The following is a 24,661-nucleotide window of genomic DNA, read 5'->3' as shown; positions in this document are numbered from 1 at the left end:
AGTGAGGGCCGGACCAAAAACTAAAATTTCCGTTTTTCCCTCATTCATTATTAAAAATTTCAGAATAATTCTTACCAATACAGTAATATTTGTGTAAACTTAAATTATTCTGATCCACATCGTATCTAATGACAGCTACCAATAATTGTTATGTTGCTTAAAAAACAGCAAAAAATATACTATAAAAAGTATTAAACTATAAAAACAAGCCAATGTTTTGAACGGCTCTTTGAAAGGAACGGCTTCACAAGAGCCAGCTCCCTTCAAAGAGCCATAAAGCCCATCTCTAGTGACGTCACATAAACTGGACATGACGCACGCAACACACGTTTATTATTTATCATAAACAAACATATTCAAACACTCAGATAAACATAACAATGATTTTAGGTAGCAAGAGCAATATTTACTATATGACATATTTAAGCTTCCAAAAAAGTATTATGTGTGGTTTTTTATAGTGTTTTTTTTTTTTTTTATAAATAAAACGTGGTTATAAATGTGCATGAGTACTTTTTCCAGCACAACAATACCGTGATAATAAATGCATATATAACAGTATACTAAAGAATGGCGGCATATAAACAGACTTCCGGAAGTGACGTTTCCATATGAGGGTCAAAGTTGACAGAAACCTATACTACTTCCTTTCCTGCCATTGGAGGCCGTAGAACAGCATCAGTGAGTGAAAATTCCCGTGCAATAATCTTGAAACATCGCGTTGAATCGTGGCACTTTAAATGTTTCATCGCCGCGGACATAAAATATAAACCGTGTTACACTCGACAAGATTGTCATGTTGCTGAATTTATGGCAGATAAGGCATGAAAAGTATCCTTTATTGCGAGGCTCGCCCAGCGTTCATTCCAACATGGCGGCCTTCCTAATGTAACCACACTTTTAACAGATTAATTAAAACAAAAATATATATCTTGGCAGGAACGCGCTATGCAACGTTTCCCAAAAGTGTTAATATTGTTCCAGAATATACGTGTGTGTTGGTCAAGAATCACAAACGTCGCTGTTAGCCCCAAAAAGCTAATGCTAACATAGCTCACTCGTCAGTTAGCAGCGAGACTGGTGTTACTTTGTGTATTTGTCATGTTGATTAAGTGTAAAATGATTACCTGTTGGTTGTTGCATCCAGGCATGGGCAAGTTTATGAAGCCTGGGAAGGTGGTGATGGTCCTCGCTGGACGCTACGCCGGCCGCAAAGCTGTCATCGTGAAGGTAAATAAACTTTGCTGACCTTAAATGTAGGCTTGTCACAATACCTATATTTCCGTGCCAGTACTAACATGTATTTCGATAGATTTCAAAATAAAGGGGACCACAAATGGCTTTATTTAATAGAAAAAAATATACGCTAAACATACGTTTTTTTACTCTAATCAAGGAAAACTGTTGACATGAAATAAGACAGTGAACATACTCTAGTGCTTTTCTTTTATTAGTAAGGAAGTAAACGGGTTGCAAAGGCTCCTAAATTATGAGGGACAAGTGGTGGAAAATTGATTATTAATCTACTTGTTCATTTACTGTTAATATCTGCTTGCATCCTGTTAGAACATGTTCTATCTACACTTCTGTTTAAATGTAAAAATCACTTATTCTCCTGGTGTTTGGATGTCCTACATAGGTTTTGGGTGATACTACAAATGCAGGTGTGGTTCCAATATCAAATAGTTTCAGGGTCATACATTGGTCATAATTAAAGTTTTCCTATGAGCAGGGATGTTTTCCTTTAGATCATAAACAATAACAAAATATGTTGTGATTTAAAAAATATCAATGTAATCATTGATTATATATATGGCTCTTGTACTTGGTATCGTTACAGTCGCTATTTGTATAGATCCACCCATTGGTTTATATTCAGGAGCGCCAGCTTGCTGTTAGCGGTTAGCTATTGTATCCCCATATGGTGTTTAGTGAAGCATGTTTAGCTATTCCTCGTCCTGCAGGAATGATACTTGTAATGAAAAAAATTGTCCCCATGGAGACAAGAATATATGATATAGAAGTAGATAAATACTGTGGAGGGATGTTAGCCGCATGCTGGCTATGTTGAAAAGCACTGCTTGCAGAGCGGCACTTCAGTGTTTATAACTTTACCTTTGTTTGCTTTGAAGACACAAATATTTCAATAGTAAGGAAGCAAACGTGTTACAAAGGCTTCTTAATTATGAGGGACAAGCGGTAGAAAATTGATAAATCTACTTGTTCTTTTACTGTTGATATCTGCTTACTTTCTGTTTGAACATGTTCTATCTACACTTTTGTTTAAATTCTCCTGGTGTTTGGATGTCCTACATAGGTTTTGGGTGATACTACAAATGCAGGTGTGGTTCCAATACCAAATAATTTCAGGTCATACATTGGTCATCATTAAAGTTCTCCTGTGTCCAGGGACGTTTTCCATAGTTTCTAAACAATAATATTTTGTATTTAAAAAAATATATACATGTAATTATTGACTTTATATGGTGACTCTTGTAGTCTATTTGTATAGAGCCACCCATTTGTTTATATTCAGGAGCGCCAGCTTGCTGTTAGCGATTAGGTATTGTATCCTACTACGGTGTTTAGTGAAGCATGTTTAGCTATTCCTTGTCCTGCAGGGATGATACTTGTAAGAAATAACGTTTATTTGTCGCTATGGAGGCAAGAATTAGTGATATAGAGGTAGATAAATACTGTGGAGGGATGTTAGCCGCATGCTGGCAATGTTGAAAGGCACTGCTTGCAGAGCTTCAGTGTTTATAGTTTTACCTTTGTTAGTTTTGAAGACAAAATACGTCCATTCTCCCTCTTCTGTCTTCATTCTGTTACGTGTGTTTTTGACTCTGCTCATATTACCAGCAATGTCACTGTTGCTCCATCATGTCCACGACAAAAAAAAAGTATTGTATTTTTGAAAGGCAGCATAGTGCCTTTGTGTGACTTTATTAGCGCCAGTATACCGTACAACCATACTATGTCACAGTATTATTGACTCTACTTTTATTTTAGAACTTTCTTACAATCTTTCATTGCATCCTGGTCAGGTTTCAGCATTTATGGCATGTCAAGGAGATAGCTTTTCATTGGACAATATCTACATTTAGAACGTAGTGGGGAAAATAAGTATTGAATCCCTTCCTAATTGTGTAAGTTTACTTAGAAAATTGAAAGTTCTGTGTTTCCCCCCCAACATAACCTGCTTATAAATGTTTTAGTATGACAGACATGCATGTAACATTTAACCCTTTATTGCTCTTTTCCTCCCAAGAATATCGATGATGGCACGGCCGACCGCCCTTACAGCCACGCTCTGGTCGCAGGCATCGACCGCTACCCCCGCAAAGTGACCAACAGCATGGGCAAGAAGAAGGTTGCCAAGAGATCCAAGATCAAGGCTTTTGTCAAAGTGTTCAACTACAACCACCTCATGCCCACCAGGTAAGCACCTTGCTGAACGATGTGAGGGAGAAGTTTCTTGATCAGACTCCCAACAAAGTGACTCAATAAGTGTCTGATTCAGACATGCTTCTATTTATTGACAAACAGAAAATGACTGCTGTGTGAATGAAGTACAGTTACCGTCTATTAGGTTCTAGCCATACAAATGTAACACAAATAGCTTACTTTGCATTTTTCTTTGTCAGAGTAGCTGTAATAGTGATGTTACTCTGGCAGTCGTGAAGGCCAACTCTTAACCTGGTAGATGAGGTTCAGTGTGTCCCACAGAACAGAAATCTGTGGCTGCTGGGGCGCTGTCAAAGTGACGCCATTGCCTAATGTGTGTAATTGGCTATGAAGCATGTATAATATTTGAAAGGCTAAAACAATTATACTTAAAAACAAATCTTAGTTTTTGTGTCAACATCTTTTTCTTGTCACATTGTATTGTTTTGCTGCAGTTTCCTGCTTATTTTACTAGAATCTAACACGTTGCACTATGTACACCCCTGGATTATTTACACTAGTAGTGTCCCAATCTTGAATTAATATTAGTCCTTAAATCATAACAGTCAGATGATATTGGCTTGCATGTAAAATGTGTGATGGATAGATAGTACTTTATTGATTCCTTCAGGAGAGTTCCCTCAGGAAAATTTAAATGTGTGATATCATGTGCGATACAATCAGTCCTGCAGGGTGTTGACTTGTGCAAAGCTGGACAGCCAGATAACATCCTCCAATAAGCACACTATTTCTTCCATTTAATTCAAGTCATTTTCAAAAATATAAACATGCTTGCCTACAGGCCACTAGGAGTGCATGCATAATAATCACTGAGCAATATTGCAGTGTAAAACTTATACTTAGACAAACTTTATTGATCCACAAGGGAAATTGTTCCACACAGTAGCTCAGTTACAAAGGATGGAAAGGATAATGCACACAAGGAGCACATTTGTCAATATGAATATCAAATAAGTATAATTGCATATTACTTACACATACTAAATCTCTATAATGGAAAGTATCTGGTAACAAACGTATCTGCATCATTTAACTTACTGTCATGAGCTTAACTTCATGAATTATTGTGGCCATGAGGTGTTACCATAAACAATTACCACTCCATTTTAACTTAAAGACTGCATAAGTCCATTCCAGATAGTTAATAATAAACAGGTTTGTGTTTTTCGTACATACCATTGTTCTGATTGACTAATTTCACTTAATCAAACCTTTTATAACATTTCACACTAAATATAAATATGTATGATTCCTGCTGATAATGTATTGTTAATATTGATGTTGACCAATACTAAAGGCTTTAAAAAGCACTAGAAGTATAACATGTATTTTTTTTTTAATTTGCAGATACTCTGTGGACATTCCTCTGGACAAAACTGTTGTCAACAAGGACGTATTCAGGGATCCTGCTCTCAAATCCAAAGCCAGAAGGGAGGCTAAGGTCAAGTTTGAAGAGAGGTGAGACACTTTATTGGGAATATTTGTACTTTGTCTACTCGCAAAACTATCACCTAAATGTATAAATAATATATACTTTGTTTGCAGGTATAAGACGGGCAAGAACAAGTGGTTCTTCCAGAAGCTCAGATTCTAAATTCCCTCAGTTTCACTAATAAAAAGGTAAAAAAGATTTGTGTGCAGCATCTTTGAAGACTAGTCAAATGGAGTCAAATGGAGTTTATTGTAAAAACATGCTAACTGAAGGTAACAGCACATACAATGAAAGGACTAAAAGACAAGCTGACGGACATTTTGTCAGCAGGCACTTAGACGAGATTTAAAAACTTCTGAGAACTGGAAGACTGCTGACAAATTTCATAGGAAGGAGCAAAACATTTAAAAATTAAATAATGTTCTCACAATAAACTAGTGCAGACATTCAGCTTTGCTCTAATCTCCAGCGTTTTTGTGCAGTTCAAACTGGCTTATCCCACCTGGAAGCCTCTCAGGAGTGCAAAGTGACGTCAGCAGTGTTGTGGCGCCCCCTTTTGGTCCACAACCATGATGACGTGTCAATGTAACAGTTTTAAAAACAAGGATTGCAGCTCAGCACTCCTAAGCCACAACTACAGTTATAGGAAGAGTAACATTGTGCTATATATGTATTCTATATATATATATATATTTTGGTAAACACACCAAACATTGCATACTGTTCATATTGCTCCAGATTCTGATGTTGCCATGACGACCACTCAGTGGCGAGAGGAAAGGAGTGCTTTAGTGGTTAGAAGGAATTATGGGATGTAACTGTTGTACTACTTTGTGCAAAGAAACTAAACCACCAGCGGTGCCCATTCACTCGCCTTGCGTCCATACTGTGAAAGACACAAGAGAGGGTGTCAACAAGCTGAGAAACTTCTGGAAAGCGACATCGTCTTTTTAAACCAGAGGTGTCCGAAATGAAAAATCAAAGTATGCTGCGGCCATTTTGATATTTTTCATTTTTAAAACCAGTTAAAAAAATGTAACCTTAAGATCTGACTGGGTAGTTGAAGTAAAACTTTTTTTTTTTTTTTACATTTTATGCCTTTTTTTGTCAAAGAAATGCTTTGTTTTTTAATGACTAAAACATTGCAATATTTTCCTTCAAAAATCAAAATTTAATATTTGATTTGAAGTAATTCATTACATTTTAATTCATTATTTTGTTGAGCAATGACAATACACAAAAAATCCCACTAAAATTATTGTGGGTTCAAAAGGGTCATAAAAGTGTTAAGTCATACATTATATTTTTTTCAACACTTAAATCACTAGAGCAACTTCAGATTTGTCGGTCAATTTTAAGTTTGTATATTTATTTATGTTTTTTAAATTTGTTTGATTTACGCCTTTTTTGTCAAGAAAACCTTGTTTTTTTATCTGCCAAACAATAGTAGTGCAAATGTTTTTATTTTTGAATTAATGACTATTTTTAAACATTAAAAATATCTTTAAAAATATTCCCTCCACCCCCCAAAAAAATCTGTCTTGTCCAGCTAAGTAAATGTTTGGGTAGAATTTTATTAAACAAAACCAGTTTTATTTTAAGTAATATAGAAACGTATCAGATCTGTTTATTTTATAGAGGAATGTCGTTAATCAAGGAACTGGAACCCAATGTTATTAAAGTATTGATTTTGAATAGTGAATCGAATGGTTGCCCCAAAAATCGAATCGTGTGGTGGCCGAAGATTCACAGCCCCACAAAATATGGGATATTTTCCCCAAAATATTTAAGCGGAATATTTGATGTGAAGTATTTGGAGCCTTGAAAAGGTCAATAATTCATAAAATTGACTTGAATTAGTAACTTTTGAGCAAGTTTTTTGTGTTATCAGACTCAACATTGCAACTTTTTCTCCTTACATTTCTGTTTTATTCCACTTTTTTTGTTTCTACCCAATTGTATTTTTAGAAAGTGTCACAGCCCGTTAAAAAAATGAGCTGTGGGCCGCACCTTGGACACCCCTGATTTAAAAGGAACTTAAAGTACACAAAGTCACCTGTATATCAGTAAGCTCTTTGTAGAACCTCTTGGCCAGGTCGGGTCCATTCTGCATGGTCGGGATCTCATACGTCTGATGGACAAAAAAGGTGTGTGAGGTCTTTTCTGGCTCTAGCACAAGGGGGAAAATAACTGACCTTCCCCTTGTAGAGAAGGCTGCCCACTGGACACACCACACATGCGGTCCCGGCCCCAAACACTTCCAGAACCTGTCCTGAGTCCACAGCTCCCAGCAGCTCCTTCATGCTCATCGTGCGCTCTGTCACCTTAAACTCACACTGACAACAAACATCATCAAGCTACTTGCTGCTTCTGGTCCACATGGTAGTTTGCTCACCCAGGTTCTGGCCAGGTCCAGCAGAGACTGTCTGGTGACTCCAGGCAGGATGATGCCATCCAGCGGTGGTGTCAGCAACTCCTTCTCTGCTTACACAAAACAAAACTGCTCTTATTTTCTGACACTTTCAGCGTGCAAACAAAGATGTGTTTTAACCTCCGTTCTTGTTGGTCCAGTAGATGAAAAGGTTCATGGTGCCGACCTCCGTGATCTCCTCCTGCTCGCCGTACAGCCACAGCACCTGCTGGCAGCCTCGCTGCACTGCCTCGTTCTGCACCGCGATGGTTGGACCGTAGTTCCTTAAAGACAATGAAGATCAATCTTGGTCATCATCATTTTGTTGTTTTACTGTCCTAAACAGTGGTGTCCAAAGTGTGGCCCAGACCGAATTTTGTTGGCCCGCAGCATATTGTCGGGGGGAAAAAATGGACTGTAATGAGAAAAAGCTGATAAATAATATACTTAGTTACTTATAACACAGAGCTGACAACGTTTTTTCTTTAAATATATATGTAATCTGTTTTTAGTATTTTATTTTTATTTATTTTTTAATTAAAAAATCTCAAAATGGCCCCTATCAGTATGCAACCCTCGGTGGAAAAAGTTTAGACACCCCTGATCTAAAATATTACAAGCTTGCAAAATATAACAAAATAAAAATATGGTTGGTTATGAATTAATTGATTTGAAAAATTACAACTGTTAAATGTGTAACTGAACATACATTTTTTTGTACAGGCAGAATTTTTGACACACTAGGTTATACAGTTTATTTAATTCTTACAGGGAAAAACAATGTAGGAAAAAAGCAAAACAAATCGGAATGTAATGAGAAAAAGCTGAAATGTTCTTATAATTAATATTACTGTACATAATCACCTATAACACAGAGCTGACACAAAGGTTCATCTTTAAATATATATATATTCTGTTTTAAACTAAATATCAAAATGACCCCAGCACACTTTGACTTAAAGAGAAAAGGTTGGACACCCCTGCATCATTACATCAGCACATGCAATTCCAATTATAATCCACCAGAGGGCGCTGTTTTACTGGATTTCTATGAACGTGTTGGGTTGTTGAGGTCACATCTTCCAATGCAAAGCAGTAATAGGTATTTGAATTAGGATTGGGTATTGTCTTCACAATACTTGAATACAGTATTGTGATATTCTACATAGTTCATTGCATTACCTTTGATAACAGTAATAATTAATAAAAAAAAGTAATTCAAATGATCGATCCATTGCCATTTTGCAATTGTACAGAAAGTGGATCAAGTTTCTTCAGCTATAATCCGCCCATAAAAATAAAAAAATGATATTAAGACTTTAAAAAAATTAATCAATATAGCGTTAGAAAAAGTGTAGCGATATATATTGTCATATCAATATTTTTTACCACACTTAATTCAAACAATTCATTAGGTACACAATCGAGTGAGACTCCAAAAATAATAATGCTCACTCGAAATATTAGAAGGGTCTATTTCTGCTCTATAGTAAATTTATTTTCAGGAAATAATCCATGAATCTGAATTTGTGAACAGGATAAATCTGCTGAATACATAAACATTTGTAATTTTTACATAAATTGATGGAGGGTCAAATGGGACAGAATTAAATAAAATAATACATATCAAAATAATTACCTAAATGTGTCAATTAGATAAATAATTAAAATGATTACGACTATATAAATATATTTAATTATTTCATGAACATGTTTTTTATCTGTCAAACTCAGCCGTCAAAGTCGGTGGGCGGGGCTAACACCTGAATGGTTACCCAGCACGTTCACTTGTCTGTAGACCTGGAACCAGAGCTGCGGCCGAGTACTGGTAAATATCTCGGTCTGAAAGTGCGGAAATAACTCCAACAACTGGAATAAATTCCTCTACGTTTAGCGCTACATGCTTTGGGTCAGCAGCTCTTGCTTCTTGAATATCTACCAGCAACTCCTCAAAAAGTACAAGTATAGCCGCCATGTTTGCAAAGACTTCCAACGTTCCACAACAATCTTTGGACAAGATTCCAGTTAGTCCCGCCCCCTGACTTTGATGGCTGAGTTTGACGGATCAAATAAATTCATGAAGCGCTGACTCACACGTTCATGAAATAAATACATTATTCAATCATGGAATAATTAATTTAAACATGAATTAATTCAATTGTGAAATCAATCATTAAAATGTAGAATCAATAAATACATGATTAAATAAATTGTGAAATCATTACATTTTGAAGTAAATAATTAAAACATTAAATAATTAATTAAATCATGAAATAATTTGTGAAGTAAACAAATTGTGAAATAAATAATTAAAACCTCAAATAAACATAAAATAATTGGGTCATAAAATAATTAAGTATTGAAATAAGTAAATTGTCTAATATTTATTAAATAGTAATTGAATAACACATATATGTATTCAATTCAGATTTATTTAATCAATGACACGTTAAAATTACTATTTAAAGATCTATTTGTTTTTTTCTGTTTCATAAATAAAACATGAAATCTTTAATTAAATCATGAAATAATGAAAACATGAAACAATACAATTTTGAAGTAAATAATTAAAAGAAAATTTTTAATTTTGAAGTGAATATTTAAATAATTAAATCATGAAATAACAAAACTGTGAAATGTTCCAAACATTAAATAATTCAATTATAAAATAATTATTTAACACATGAAATAATTAAATTGTCAAATAACATTTTTAATATTTTAAACATAATGAAATAATTTAAACATTAAATAATGAAATTGTGAAATAAATAATTCAAAGACGAAATTGTTAATAAAATTATGAAATAATGACATTTTAAAAGTAAATAATTGAAATAGGAAATAATGAAAATTTGAAAAATTACATTTTGAAGTAAATAAGTAAAACAAATAAATAATGGCAAAATGTAAACATTAAATAATTACATCATGAAAAAATGTAAATATGAATAAATACTGAAACAATTAATTAAATTGTCTAATAATTAATTTAATAGTAATTTCATATTACAGTAATGTGTTCAATTTAGATTTATCTCACTAATGTCACATTGAAGGCGTTATTCAAAGATGTATTTATTTATCTTATTCTGTCCCATAAACATTTTTCGAAGCATGAACTCAACTCCTTACGATCTTGTTTGCGATTGCACTCACCCTCCCATCTTGTAAGCGCCGACGCCTCCTTTCCAGGCGCGCACGAAGGACGAGTCGGCCAGCAGCGAGACGGGGTTGAAGGAGCCGGTGGCGAAGTACGGTCCGACCGGCCCCACGATGACGAAGAGCATCGCCTCGCTGGCCCGCGTCACGCCAAGGGACGGCTGGCGGGCGGGTGGGGGAGACGTGGCTTTAGTTCGCCAGGAGACGGAGGTGAAGTGGTGTGGGCACGTAACTCACCTCTGTGCCGATGAAGGTGGGTCGGATGTAGAGGCTGGCGTCCTGAGAGTAAGGAACCCACTCCTGGTCCACTTCCACCAACTTCTTGATGCACTGCAGCAGCTCATCTTTGTCAAACACCTGCACACACAGGAAGTGTCTTTTAAACGTCTCCGTGCACACTTCAACGTTTGTAGACGACGAGCATGCATCCCGCCTGACATCCAGTGACGTGAGAAAAATAATGGCGCTGCAGTGATACAGTTTGAGGCGGGGACGTTCAGTTTGTTGGCGTTTAAAGACGCACTCACAGGCAGGCAGCTGCGCTCGGCGCTGCGATGCATCCTCTCCATGTTGAGCATCGGGCGGAAGAGGCGAACCTGGTTGTCGACGCCGCGGAATGCCTTCATGCCTTCAAAAAGCTGAAAACAACAAAATTCTTCATTTTTAAATGTGATTATTCATACCGTCAATTATTCATATGTTCATAATGTCTAATATGTATATTAAAGTATATTTCGGGAATTACATCATTTTTCACTGCAATATGAGTCGTATGTGAACACTAAAATATATCAAATGACAAAGACTATTACGCAATATTACGAACTAATAAATACTGTTAAAATAATCATTAGATCAGGGGTGTCTAAAAAGTGGTCGGGGGCCATTTGCGGCACACAGATCATTTTTTAACAACCCCGCAACATTCTATTAATACATTAATAAATAAATAAAACATAAAAAAGTGGAATAAAAGTAACAATAAAAAGTTGCAATGTTGACTCTAATAACACAAAGCTGCCATGGAGGCTGTTTTTCCCCTTTATAAACTGTCATTATTAAAAAAAAAAGAATCAAAATCAATGTTATGAATTATTGACATATTCAAGGATGTAATAACTTTACATCAAATACTGTACTTTGAAACATTTTTTGGGGAACATTTTGCATATTTTCTGTGTTTGCCATATAAAAAACTAAGTTTTCTTTGACAAAAAGGGCATGAAACAGACAAACAAAACAACTTCACATAAAAATGTATAATCAACAAATAGATATGAAATTGATCTTGAGATTTAAGTTTTGAAAGTAAGAAAAAAAGTATGACTTATTCGAAACTTTTTTTTTTAACGAGTGTGGCCTTTTTGAATTCCCAATAATTTTACTGGCATTTTTTTTTTTTTAAAGTGTCATTGGTCAAAAAGTAATAAATGAGTTAACATCAATGTTGCTATGAATTATTGACCTATTTAGGCTCCAATTTCTTCACATCAAATACTGCAACGAGAATTTTTGTTGGGGGAAAATATTGCATATGTTGTGTTTTTGCTATAAAAAAAAGGTTTTACCTTGACAAAAAGGACATAACAGATATGCCTGAGTTGATCGAGAGATTTAAACATGTAATAATAATAAAAGTATTTATAATATATGACCTATTTTTAACATTTTTATGACTGAGACCCTGCTTAGTCCCCGGGAGGAGTCCTAAAGGCTGTAAAATATTTATATATTGTATTGGTTTGGGAAATGAAAAATATCAAAATGGCCCCCTCGTGCTTTTATTTTAAAACCTCTGGATTAGATCATTGTAATTTTATGGATGTTAAAAAAACTACTGTACAACTAAAAGTGCAATAATTTTTTAAAATTAATTTTAGTCTGAATCATTTTATTATTCATTGTGTTTATGTACATATGTATTTATTGTTTTATTATATGCGTTATTTTTACTTAAAGAAAGTTTGACACAACATTTGTTGTCAATTGTAGATACAAATCTTAATTAAAAATAGAAAAACATGAAAAAAAGATATAGCACATAACAAATAACACAAAATTAAAATAAATGACATATTTTTTTATAAATATTTTATTTGTATTTATTTATTTATTTTTATAATGATATATTTATTTCATTATGAGTCATTTTATTCATGTATTTTATTGTGTTAATTTTGTATGTTTTATTTATGCTTAAAAAAAGTTATAACATTTATTTTTGTCTATGGTAGATACAAATCTTGAATAAAATAAAAAAGACAATATAAAAAAGAAGATATAGTACAAATAATACAAAATGTAAATAAATTAAATATTTAAAAAAATAAATAATATTAATAACGATATATACTTTTAATTGATAAATATTTTATTTGTTTTTATCTAATTGTAATAACTTTTTAAAAATGATACATTAGAAATTAATGAAATAAAAAAATACAAAATGAATTAAAAAACAATAATTATCAAAAATAATTGAAAAATAGCTAAATATTTATGAAAACAATTTAAGAATGAATGTGTTTTAAAGAAAAAGAGGTAAACTTTTTATATAATGTATTGATTTTTTTCAAGATCCAATTAAAGTTTTTAAGCTAGCGAGTATCAGGTGTGTCTCACCTCGATGGAGTAGTGCAGGGCGGAGCTAGCGGGATGCAGAGACAAGTTCTGGAAGGGTTTGATCTTGGGGGCGTCCCAGCCGGCGCTGGCGGACCACGCAATGGTCAACATGTGGTCCGAAAACTGTTTGCCGAACACCAGCGTGGACGGGTCGGGCTTGTCCTTGGATACCGGGTTTCGCTCGATGGTCAGGTCGGCAGCCTGCGGCAGGTCCGCACAGGGAGGAAGGGCCGTGGCCGGACAGGGACGTGGGCAGGACAAGAGTGATTGATTATAGGATCAGCATGCTTTTTTTTTTTAAAAGGACAATTACGTCACATTGCAGACATTTGGAGGTTCCATTAGGAAGAATTAAGAGAGGAGAAGAAGACGGGGGACAGTTTAAAGACTTTCCCATAATGCTGTGCTGTCACATGATCGTACGTGGCTCTTGACGCGTTACCTTAAAGGAGCTGGACATACGGTGAGATGCCAAAACCACAGGAAGTGTCTTCGTCAATCTTCCCTGAAAACCACAAAAAAAAAAAATTGTATTATTCGCTGCTAAACATGTAATACAAAACATTTTATTAGGAGTGTCCTGATACGCTTTTTAACTTTCGATACGATACCAATATTGATTTGATACGATATCAGTAGGAATCAGACACACTTTTATTTTGTAGTGTGGAATGTTAGAAAAGGTTTGATCAAGTGAAATGAGCCTAACAGAGAACAATGGTAGGTATGAAAAACACTAACATATTTATTATTAACCGTCTGGAATAGACTTATGCTGTCTTTAAGTTGAAGGGGAGTGGTAATTGACTTCTTGGCGACACCTAGTGGCCACTGAATGATAGAGACACGTTTGTTACTTGATGATATCTAATTTGCTTCTGCTTGTGGACTTTGTATGTGTAAGTAATATGATTATTTGATACTTGTTTATATTGACTAATTTGCTGTATCACACTGCAATATTGTTCAATTATTATTATGTATGTCTAGATTGTGTGCTATAGTTTGCGTAGCTGTTGTGTAGCTGCTAGCTCCTAGTAACTTATAGCCGAGCATGTTTACCTTTTGTAAATGACTTGACTAAAACAGAAGAAATTGTGTGCTTATTGGAGGACATTTAGACGTTAACTAGCTGTCCATCTTTGCACAACACGCTGCAGGACTGCTTGTATCGCACATGGTATCACACTCAAGTAGGGGTGCAACAGTACGTGTATGTGTATTGAACCGTTTCGGTTCGGTTCGAAGGTGTACCGAACGAGTTTCCACACGAACATATTAAGTAGCCGCCTCCGCTTCCTTCTGCCTATGTCTCTGTCAGTCCTCTACACAGCACCCAGCCCCATCCACACAACCATCTGATTGGTTACAAACAGAGCGGTAACAGCCAATCAGCAGTGCGTATTCAGAGCGGTAACAGCCAATCAGCAGTGCGTATTCAGAGCGCATGTAGTCAGTGCTTAGCATTTAGCAGGTAAGCATCAGGCAGCGGACTCTCCCCAAATTATAATAAACACCTCCCAGTCAACTACTAGTAACATCACTATGAGCCCGTTGACCTTCTAGAAATATAAAAGGCAGTTCAGCTCGCTGGCAGTCCTGGCTTGAGGTGAAGGCTAATTCGCTTTTAGTGTAACGTTAGCTCATTTTGCGGTGTGTGTGTGTGCGTGTGTGTTACGGGCAGCAAAGCCCTGTCTGTCTGTTATTTCACTTTACCGTTTTCTGTGTTGATTGAGCTGTGTTGAAGCAGCAAAAAAGGACATTATGTTAAATGAAGAGTTTCTGTCTCTGATAGTTGATATAATAATGTAAGTGCATCATAAAGCCTACATGAACTCCATGGTGTTCAGGGATGAATAGTCTCTCCTATTGCTATTGTACCATTTTTTCAGCTATAGTTACATTAATCATTAGAAATGCAGCAGCCTACTTTTGAATGGCAGGGTCCCTGCTATCACATGTTGATAAAAATATAACATTTACATAATAAAATTCAACTACAGGCTTCCCAAATGCTGTAATAAATTAAGCATGATGAGTTGACTTGAAACTGTTTAATGTTGCACTTTTTATATGTAGAAGAAAATTTGTCATTGTATTTAATCTGAGCAAGAACTTGAGGCAGTTTAATGTTGATTAACGTGGGCAATATTATTATAGTGTTCCCAATGTTAAAAAGATAAAGCCATTGTTTACAAATTTGGTAAATAAATAACCAAAAAATGTATATTTTGTTGTTTTCTTACTGTACCGAAAATGAACCGAACCGTGACTTCTAAACCGAGGTACGTACTGAACCGAAATTTTTGTGTACCGTTACACCCCTACGCTCAAGTAATCTCCCTGCGGGACTGCTTGTATCGCACTTGATGTCACACATTTTACATGCAAGCACTTGCAAGACTTGACTAAAAAAGAATAAAATTGTGTGCTTATTGGAGGACATTTAGACGTTAACTAGCTGTCAATCTTCGTACAACATGCTGCAGGACTGCTTGTATCGCACATGATATCACACTCAAGTAAACTCCCTGCGGGACTGCTTGCATCGCACATGATATCACACACAAGTGAACACGCTGCGGGACTGCTTGCATCGCACATGGTATCACACTCAAGTAAACTCCCTGCGGGACTGCTTGCATCGCACATGATATCACACACAAGTGAACACGCTGCAGGACTCCCTGCATCGCACATGATATCACACAAGAGAACACGCTGCAGGACTGCTTGCGTCGCATGTGATATCACACAAGTAAACACGCTGCAGGACTGCTCGCATTGCACATGATATCACACAAGTAAACACGCTGCAGGACTGCTTGCATCGCACATGATATCACACACAAGTGAACACGCTGCAGGACTGCTTGCATCACACATGATATCACACTCAAGTAAACTCCCTGCGGGACTGCTTGCATCACACATGATATCACACAAGTGAACACGCTGCGGGACTGCTTGCATCGCACATGATATCACACAAGTTAACACGCTGCGGGCTGCTTGCGTCGCACGTGATATCACACACAAGTGAACACGCTGCGGGACTGCTTGCATCGCACGTGATATCACACATTTTACATGCAAGCACATATCCCATGCTTGTTTTTCTATATGCTGTATGTCAGTATGTGTGTATTGTTAACAGTTGCAATGTTGACTGTAATATTTGCTGTTACATTAACATTTAGTCCAGAGTGTGTATGTAGCGTGCGTGTAACAGCGTGTTGACCGCAGACGTTATTTGATTCATTACTGCAGTGTTTTTCAACCGCTGTGCCGCGGCACACTAGTGTACCGTGAGATATTGTTCGATGTGCCGGGGGAAATCATGCAATATCCCTTACTTGGTCGGAAAAATGTTTTTTTTGCAAACCAATAATTAGAATCCGCAATCAATGTACCGTTGTAGAGTGTCTGTGCTGTCTGGAGATCAGCAGAGTAACCATGTAATACTCCTCCGTACCAGTAGGTGACAGCAGGTAGCTCATTGCTTTGTAAGCCTACTTTGAGACAGGAGAATTAATGACTGTTATGATTTGAAGTCATATCGAACAATTGCGTCAGGTATTTGATGAGAACGACTTCATATCGTCAATATAGGCTATTGAGTTTCCTTTTTAACATTTTCTGCTGGTGGTGTCCGTCCTGTATTGGTTACTCGGGTCACAGGACAACACCTCCTTCAAAACCGCACTAAAAGAACACCTCCAGGCAACTACAACCCTAGACTAACACCCTCCCTTCCACATAATACCTCTTCGGATTGTAAATAATCAAATGTAAATAATCAAAACTAAAAGAACACCTCCAGGCAACTACAACGCTAAACTAACACCCTCCCTTCCACATAATACCTCTTCGGATTGTAAATAATCAAATGTAGACACTTTTTGTTATACTTTCTGATCTCTCTCTATGTCCACTACTTGCTGTACATATCCTACCAAGTCAGTCCTACACTGTTTCAATGTCCATTTCTCTGATGATGCAATTGTTGATGCTGATTGTTTTTTTGATTGATTGAGACTTTTATTAGTAGGTTGCACAGTGAATTACATATTCCGTACAATTGACCACTAAATGGTAACACCCGAATAAGTTTTTCAACTTGTTTAAGTCGGGGTCCACTTAAATTGATTCATGATACAGATATATACTATCATATATACTATCATCATAATACAGTCATCACACAAGATAATCACATTGAATTATTTACAATCAGGGGTGTGGAGGGGGGGGGAGTAGGATATGGACAGCAAGTAGTAGAGAGAGAGAGAGAGAGAGAGAGAGAGAGAGAGAGAGAGAGAGAGAGAGAGAGAGAGAGAGAGAGAGAGAGAGAGAGAGAGATCAGAAGGCATAAGAAAAAGTATCTGCATTTGATTGTTTACATTTGATTATTAGCAATCCGGGGAGGGTGTTAGTTTAGGGTTGTAGCTGCCTGGAGGTGAACTTTTATTGCAGTTTTGAAGGAGGATAGAGATGCCCTTTCTTTTATACCTGTTGGGAGCGCATTCCACATTGATGTGGCATAGAAAGAGAATGAGTTAAGACCTTTGTTAGTTCGGAATCTGGGTTTAACGTGGTTAGTGGAGCTCCCCCTGGTGTTGTGGTTATGGCGGTCATTTACGTTAAGGAAGTAGTTTGACATGTACTTCAGTACCAGGGAGGTGTAGTGGGGTTATGGCGGTCATTTACGTTAAGGAAGTAGTTTGACATGTACTTCGGTACCAGGGAGGTGTAGTGGATTTTATAGACTAGGCTCAGTGCAAGTTGTTTTACTCTGTCCTCCACCTTGAGCCAGCCCACTTTGGAGAAGTGGGTAGGGGTGAGGTGGGATCTGGGGTGGAGGTCTAGAAGTAACCTGACTAGCTTGTTCTGGGATGTTTGGAGTTTAGATTTGAGGGTTTTGGAGGTGCTAGGGTACCAGGAGGTGTATGCGTAATCGAAAAAGGGTTGAACGAGAGTTCCCGCCAGAATCCTCATGGTGCTTTTGTTGACCAGAGAGGAGATTCTGTAGAGAAATCTCGTTCGTTGGTTAACCTTTTGATTACCTTGGTTGCCATTTTATCACAGGAAAGGTTAGCCTCTAGAATGGAACCTAGGTAGGTGACCTCATCTTTCCTGGTGATAACAATGTCCCCCACTTTTATAGTGAAGTCATTGACTTTCTTAAGGTTGATGTGGGACCCAAACAGGATGGATTCCGTTTTACCCAAGTGTATGGATAGCTTGTTGTCAGCGAGCCAGGTGCAAGTTCTGTGTTGATGACTGAAGTGTTGATACCAACCAAACCTAACCCACCCCCCTCCATATCCGACACCCCGGATTGTAAATAATGTAAATAATTCAAAGTATATACTCTGATGATTATCTTGTGTGATGACTGTATTATGATGTTAGTATATATCTGTATCATGAATCAATTTAAGTGGACCCCGATCTTAAACAAGTTAAAAAACTTATTCGGGTGTTACCATTTAGTGGTCAATTGTACGGAATATGTACTTCACTGTGCAATCTACTAATAAAAGTTTTAATCAATCAATCAAACCGGAACCATTGTAAGGGGAACTTAAGGGCGGGGGACACAGGATATGATGACATGTGTTGTGTGTTGGACACCTGGAAGTGGAAAAAGTAAGAGCGGGAATAAAAGGAAGAAAAAGACAATAAGCTTTATTTTGTTGTATTATTAAGCTTAGATTGCTAATAAGTGAACTAATAAGTGACAAGTTTGGCACACGGATTTTTTTCAATGGAAAAAATGTGCCTTAGCTCAGAAAATGTACAAAAACACTGCTCTAGTGTGTGGAATGAAACAAAATGATGCAATATATGCGTCTGTTGCAGTCATTCTAATAAAAGAACCTACTGTAACAACGCAAGTGTAATGTTATAAAAGGCAAGACAGCGAAGGCTAAAAATGCTAATTTACCAGCATACTCAGGGAAATAAAAAATTATTAATTTAGACCCAGGACTCACATTTTACCAACCTAGTACGTCAAAAGCGAAAACTGTTGTCGGCAAGTGACTGATAATATACCCTTTATAAAAACACCATTGTAGATTAATTCCTTCATAAACCTTTAATACGATAATCGGATGGAATTTGGTGGGCGGTGACGCTTCAGGTCACTTTAAAATGACATTTCAGTACCCTTGTTTCATTTTACACATAAGTAACTAAATATGCCAAATTAAAGACTGACTCGCGGATATTTACACTCGATCCTTCGTTTGTTTATAAAAATCGTAGTCGTTTGTCTTGAAAGCGGAGAGATGTTAATTGGCAGGTTTGTCATGGAGGTTTGGTCTGGTGTCCTTTGTTGTAGCTCGCGGTGCTTTGGCGGGAAGCGGGCTCGTCTAAACGCATCTTATCTCTTCTTATCTTCACTCGCTCGTTTATCGGCGCGTTAAAGTCAAACATTAACCCGGCAGGTAAACAGACGACGACGACGTTCGTCTTTGGACTCACCGACCGGAGGGCTGCCATGTCCGCTGCGGTGCTCACTGGTTATTGGCTCGGGCGGAAACAAACACGCTTGTGTTCCGCTTTGAAAAGTCAAAACAAACAAAGGTTTATGCTGGAGTTAATACTTTAGGGTTTATTCACGGAACGTTAATCACAGCGTCAGTGTGAAAATAGAAAGCGGTCGTACTTTTTTATGAACTTATGAAAATAAGTTTCAATGTCGTCGAATACGAAGGCGTAACTTGACAGCGACTTTTGATTGGCTGCTGCCAGCTAATCCGCTCAACGCGGATTGGCTGACGAGAGGGAGGTACACACAAAACTGGTCAAACAGGTCAAACTATACGACTTTTTTCTAACAATAGCACTTTAAGTACTTATTTTCGAATCTTATTAACTATTATTGACAAAAAACTGTTTACATATGAAATATTAAGTATGCAAATTGGGTACTTTGTAGTACCCTGGGGTCAATATGTGACCGCATGGTAATTGTTTGTTTGTTTGGAACAGGAAGTCAATGTTACACAATTGTAAGTAAGTACATTTTATTTATAAAGCGCTTTTTTATTTTATTTTTTTATTTTTGCTGCAGGTGGAATTTGTTATATATTGTATATATTATATAAAATATAATACAATAATATAATATATCAGTATTAGAGATGTTCGATAATATCGGCCTGCCGATATTATCGGCCGATAAATGCTTTAAAATGTAATATCGGAAATTATCGGTATCGTTTTTTTATTATTATCGGTATCGGTTTTTGTTTTTATTTTTCTTAATTAAATCAACATAAAAAACACAATATATACTTACAATTAGTGCACCAACCCAAAAAACCTCCCTCCCCCATTTACACTCATTCACACTCATTCACACAAAAGGGTTGTTTCTTTCTGTTATTAATATTCTGGTTCCTACATTATATATCAATATATATCAATACAGTCTGCAAGGGATACAGTCCGTAAGCACACATGATTGTGCGTGCTGCTGGTCCACTAATAGTACTAACCTTTAACAGTTAATTTTACTCATTTTCATTAATTACTAGTTTCTATGTAACTGTTTTTATATTGTTTTACTTTATTTTTTATTCAAGAAAATGTTTTTAATTTATCTATCTTATTTTATTTTATACATTTTTAAAAAAAGGACCTTATCTTCACCATATCTGGTTGTCCAAATTAGGCATAATAATGTGTTAATTCCACGACTGTATATATCGGTATCGATTGATATCTGTATCGGTTGATATCGGTTGATATCGGTATCGGTAATTAAAGAGTTGGACAATATCGGAATATTGGATATCGGCAAAAAGCCATTATCGGACATCCCTAATCAGTATATATTATATACTGTATATATGTAAAGTTTACATATATGTTATATTTTATAATGCACATGCATTCTCCGCTGTTGCCATTTCTAATACAAAGTAGCATATAGCTCTGACTTATATCTGTCAGTAGACTCCAAGAAAACTAAAACAAAAAACAACAACAAGGTGAGCATGGAGAAGACCCTGTCAAAGTGGAGGCATGTAAATAAGACTGCCGGCAAAAGGCCGCATCAGAAAGCGGCTTGAAGATGGTCTGTAAAACATAATTTTTGCAACATTTTGAGCGAAGAACCACCATAACATGTTATGTAGACCACATGGAAGTGTTTTAATGTAAAAAAAATATGAAGTTAAAACAAATAATTTTGTAGCTTTCACTACTCTGTTGGCTGGGAGACTCATTGTGTTCAATTGGAAGGCAACAGCGCCCCCTGATTGATTGATTGATTGAGACTTTTGTTAGTAGGTTGCACAGTGAAGAACATATTCCGTACAATTGACCACGAAATGGTAACACCCAAATAAGTTTTTCAACTTGTTTAAGTCGGGGTCCACACTCGCTGGATTAGAGAGGTTCTTTATTGTCTCAAACTGGAAAATATTAGGCTGACAATGATTGGCTGCTCTGCAACATTTCAAGAAGTATGGGGCCACTTTCCTTAAATGTGTAAAAGAAACTGATCTTCAATTTTGTCGTGACTGAAATGTCATGTACTTAGATAATACACTTTTTGTTATTTGCTCTGAGTGCAGTTGTCTGTGGCTTTGTGTCATTGTTTATCTATTCTGTACCCATTTATTGATGTCTTTATTGTTGTCATTTTGGTTTGTTTAAATCGATTTATTTTGTATCTACTTATTTGTATTTATTTATTTTCCCTTATTTTATTTGTTTTTGTATTTTTGTGGGTGTTTTGTTTTGGGGGGCAGGGTGGAATGAAAACAGCTTTTTGTATCTACTTATTTTTATTTACATTTGTTACCTTATTTAATTTATTTTTTTTATCTATTATATGTATTTATTTTGTATTTTTTTGGTTATATTTTGTGTGTGTTTTTGTTTTGGGGGAACTGAAAACAGCTATTTGTATCTATTTATTTTAATTTATTTCATTTTTTAAAATGTATTTATTTTATATTTTTTTGTTACATTATGTGTGTGTTTTGTTATGGGGGAAATGAGGGAAAAATGAAAACAGCTGTTTGTATGTACTTATTTTTATTTATTTATTTTCCCTCATTTTATAACTTTTTTAAAATTTATTTTTATTTTATAATTTTTTCGTTGTATTTTGTGGGTCGTTTTTTGGGGGGGGGGAATGAAAACAGCCATTAGTATCTACTTATTTTTATTTATTTTCCTTCATTTTATGAATTTTTGAAATTATTTATTTGATCATTTTTTTGTTATATTTTGAGGGTGTTTCGTTTTGGGAGGGAAATGAGGGAAAAATGAAAACAGCTGTTTGTATTTACTTATTACTTTCCCTCATTTTATAACTTTTTTTAAATTTTATTTTATTTTATAATTTTTTTGTTGTATTTTGTGGGTGTTTTTTTGGGGGGGGAAATTAAAACATCCGTTTGTATCTACTTATTTGTATTTATTTATTTTCCTTCATTTTATTTATTTTAAAAATTATTTCTTTGATAATTTTTTTCTAATATTTTGTGGGTGTTTTGTTTTGGGGGGAAATTAGGGGGGAAATGAAAACAGCTGTTTGTATTTAATTATTTTTATTTATTTATTTTACCACATTTTATTCATTTATTTTCGAATTTTTTTGTTATATTTTGTGGGTTTTTTGTTTTTTGGGGAAAATAAAAACAGCTGTTTGTATCTACTTATTTTTATTTACTACCCCTTATTTCATCATTGATTTTATAATTTGTTTTATTTATAGAATTATTATTTTTTTGCTATATTTTGTGAGTGTTTTGTTTTGGGGGCAACAAGAAAAACATTAGCTGTTTGATCGCATTCCCGTAGCATGTATTTGCTATGAAAACTCAATAAAAAAGTGTTTAAAAAAATAAAAAAAGATAAGCCAGAATAGTCAGACTCATAACACAATTGTGGGCGTTCTGAAAATTAGCATATATTCTGCATATTCATGAAAGTGTGGTGTGTTTCTTCACTGGTGAATGCTAAATTGTGTCTGCTGGCTCGCTCATTCTCATGACCTGCGTTTGCAAATAAGAGCGGCAGACAAGTAGTTGAAGATAAGAGTCTGCAGGTCTCAGCTTGCACTTCATTCTTCACGCTGGAAGAAGCACAGCAGTCGCAGCGTCGTGACAAATGTGTTGTGTTACACGCCTATCTTGTTCAGCGACTGCCATTCAGAGAACAATTATGAGCTGCTGACACTTTGACAAGGTGGCTGTTTCCATGTGGGGAGGGGTGTTCAAAACTTTCCATTCGTGAGAATGAAAGAACATTGTCTGTATGATCCACCCACGGTGCAAACATGTTTGTTTTTTTATGAAGGAAGAGGAACACCAAACCACAAAGTCTGGGAAGGGGAGATGCAACAAATATCATCTAGCACTCGCAATGTGATTAATCAAGACTGAAATTATTTTGCGTCTATATTTAGAGCATTTGGAGAGTTTGTGCAATAGGGTTGTACAAAAAAAAAGGCGATTTTCAAATGAACCGCAATCCTTATTTTTAACGATTCCTAATCAATTAAAAAAAATCAAATAAACATTTTTTTTTTAATGTCTTGTCCAGCCTCTCAGGCAAATCATATTGTTGATGTTGATGATCTATATCTGCTGTACAGATTTACTTTGGAAAAGAGAAGTGTTGGATACTTCTCTTGTTGCCTTATTTGTATTTGACTTTATTAAATGTTTTGGGTAGAATTTTATTAAACAAAACCAAGTGTCTTTTTGAGACTTTTATTAGTAGGTTGCACAGTGAAGTACATATTCCATACAATTGACCACTAAATGGTAACACCCGAATAGGTTTTTCAACTTGTTTAAGTCGGGGTCCACTTAAATTGATTCATGATACAGATATATACTATCAGATATATACTATCATCATAATACAGTCATCACACAAGATAATCATCAGGGTATATACATTCAATTATTTACATTATTTACAATCCGGGGTGTGGGATGTGGAGGGGGGTTAGGTTTGGTTGTTATCATCACTTCAGTCATCAACAATTGAGAACAGAGAAATGGACATTGAAACAGTGTAGGTCTGACTTGGTAGGATATGTACAGCAAGTAGTGGACATAGAAAGAGAGAGAGAGATCAGAAAGCATAAGAAAAAGTATCTACATTTGATTATTTACATTTGATTATTTACAATCCGGGGAGGGTGTTAGTTTAGGGTTGAAGTTGCCTGGAGGTGTACTTTTATTGTTGTTTTGAAGGAGGATAGAGATGTCCTTTCTTTTACACCTGTTAAGAGCGCATTCCACATTGATGTGGCATAGAAAGAGAATGCGTTAAGACCTTTGTTAGTTCGGAATCTGGGTTTAACGTGGTTAGTGGAGCTCCCCCTGGTGTTGTGGCTATGGCGGTCATTTACGTTAAGGAAGTAGTTTGAAATGTCTTCTAAGTATTGCAGAAATTTAGCAGAGCTGTTATCTATTTCACAGAGGAATGTAGTTAATCATAGAACTGGCACCCCATGTTATTAAAAAAAGTATTGATTTGAGAATCGAATCATGCAATCTGGCACAGTTACGCATTAATAGCTC

The 24,661-nt window shown here is 35.9% G+C and overlaps 3 protein-coding genes across 5 annotated transcripts in view; 2 read left to right on the top strand and 1 right to left on the bottom strand.

Moving 5' to 3' along the window:
* Positions 1-604: 604 nt before the first annotated feature.
* rpl27 (ribosomal protein L27) lies at positions 605-7,867 on the top strand. Of its 2 annotated transcripts, none has more exons than XM_062050281.1 (6): positions 605-681; positions 1,148-1,230; positions 3,272-3,441; positions 4,816-4,926; positions 5,014-5,088; positions 7,475-7,867. In XM_062050281.1, the coding sequence occupies exons 2-5, from the start codon at positions 1,150-1,152 to the stop codon at positions 5,060-5,062; spliced, it is 411 nt and encodes a 136-aa protein (XP_061906265.1). In that variant the 5' UTR covers positions 605-681; positions 1,148-1,149; the 3' UTR covers positions 5,063-5,088; positions 7,475-7,867. The 2 variants fall into 2 exon arrangements, with proteins under 2 accessions (XP_061906265.1, XP_061906263.1); XM_062050279.1 differs by having other exon boundaries at positions 7,472-7,867.
* Positions 5,131-24,661, bottom strand: part of bcat2 (branched chain amino-acid transaminase 2, mitochondrial) — a 25,950-nt gene continuing 6,419 nt past the window's right edge. The window contains exons 1-11 of one of the 2 annotated variants that reach the window (XM_062050273.1): positions 19,587-19,788; positions 13,537-13,599; positions 13,095-13,295; positions 11,000-11,110; positions 10,710-10,829; positions 10,470-10,633; positions 7,452-7,594; positions 7,296-7,381; positions 7,096-7,236; positions 6,957-7,031; positions 5,131-5,786 (exon numbers count right to left, since the gene is read on the bottom strand). In XM_062050273.1, coding sequence (XP_061906257.1) covers positions 5,745-5,786; positions 6,957-7,031; positions 7,096-7,236; positions 7,296-7,381; positions 7,452-7,594; positions 10,470-10,633; positions 10,710-10,829; positions 11,000-11,110; positions 13,095-13,295; positions 13,537-13,599; positions 19,587-19,604 — 1,164 coding nt within the window. In that variant the 5' untranslated portion in view covers positions 19,605-19,788 and the 3' untranslated portion in view covers positions 5,131-5,744. Of the gene's footprint in view, positions 5,787-6,956; positions 7,032-7,095; positions 7,237-7,295; positions 7,382-7,451; positions 7,595-10,469; positions 10,634-10,709; positions 10,830-10,999; positions 11,111-13,094; positions 13,296-13,536; positions 13,600-19,586; positions 19,789-24,661 lie in introns of those variants that run through there. The other variant, XM_062050272.1, reaches the window with a different exon arrangement.
* Positions 20,098-24,661, top strand: part of LOC133651981 (potassium voltage-gated channel subfamily A member 1-like) — a 19,613-nt gene continuing 15,049 nt past the window's right edge. Inside the window, exon 1 of the mRNA XM_062050270.1 lies at positions 20,098-20,120. The gene's annotated coding sequence lies outside the window, so the exon portion shown is untranslated. The remainder of the gene's footprint in view (positions 20,121-24,661) is intronic.

Source organism: Entelurus aequoreus, linkage group LG06 (assembly GCF_033978785.1).
Source record: "Entelurus aequoreus isolate RoL-2023_Sb linkage group LG06, RoL_Eaeq_v1.1, whole genome shotgun sequence".
In the NCBI taxonomy this organism is placed as follows: domain Eukaryota; kingdom Metazoa; phylum Chordata; class Actinopteri; order Syngnathiformes; family Syngnathidae; genus Entelurus; species Entelurus aequoreus.
Note: the sequence above shows the minus strand (reverse complement) of the source record. Positions and strands in the feature narration are given on the sequence as shown.

Bases quoted from the DNA above. Each gene is read 5' to 3' on its own strand.
- rpl27 (XM_062050281.1), top strand. From the start codon at position 1,150: ATGGGCAAGTTTATGAAGCCTGGGAAGGTGGTGATGGTCCTCGCTGGA. The intron at 3,442-4,815 runs GTAAGCACCTTG...TTTAATTTGCAG, and splicing joins AACCACCTCATGCCCACCAG to ATACTCTGTGGACATTCCTC. The intron at 4,927-5,013 runs GTGAGACACTTT...CTTTGTTTGCAG, and splicing joins AAGGTCAAGTTTGAAGAGAG to GTATAAGACGGGCAAGAACA.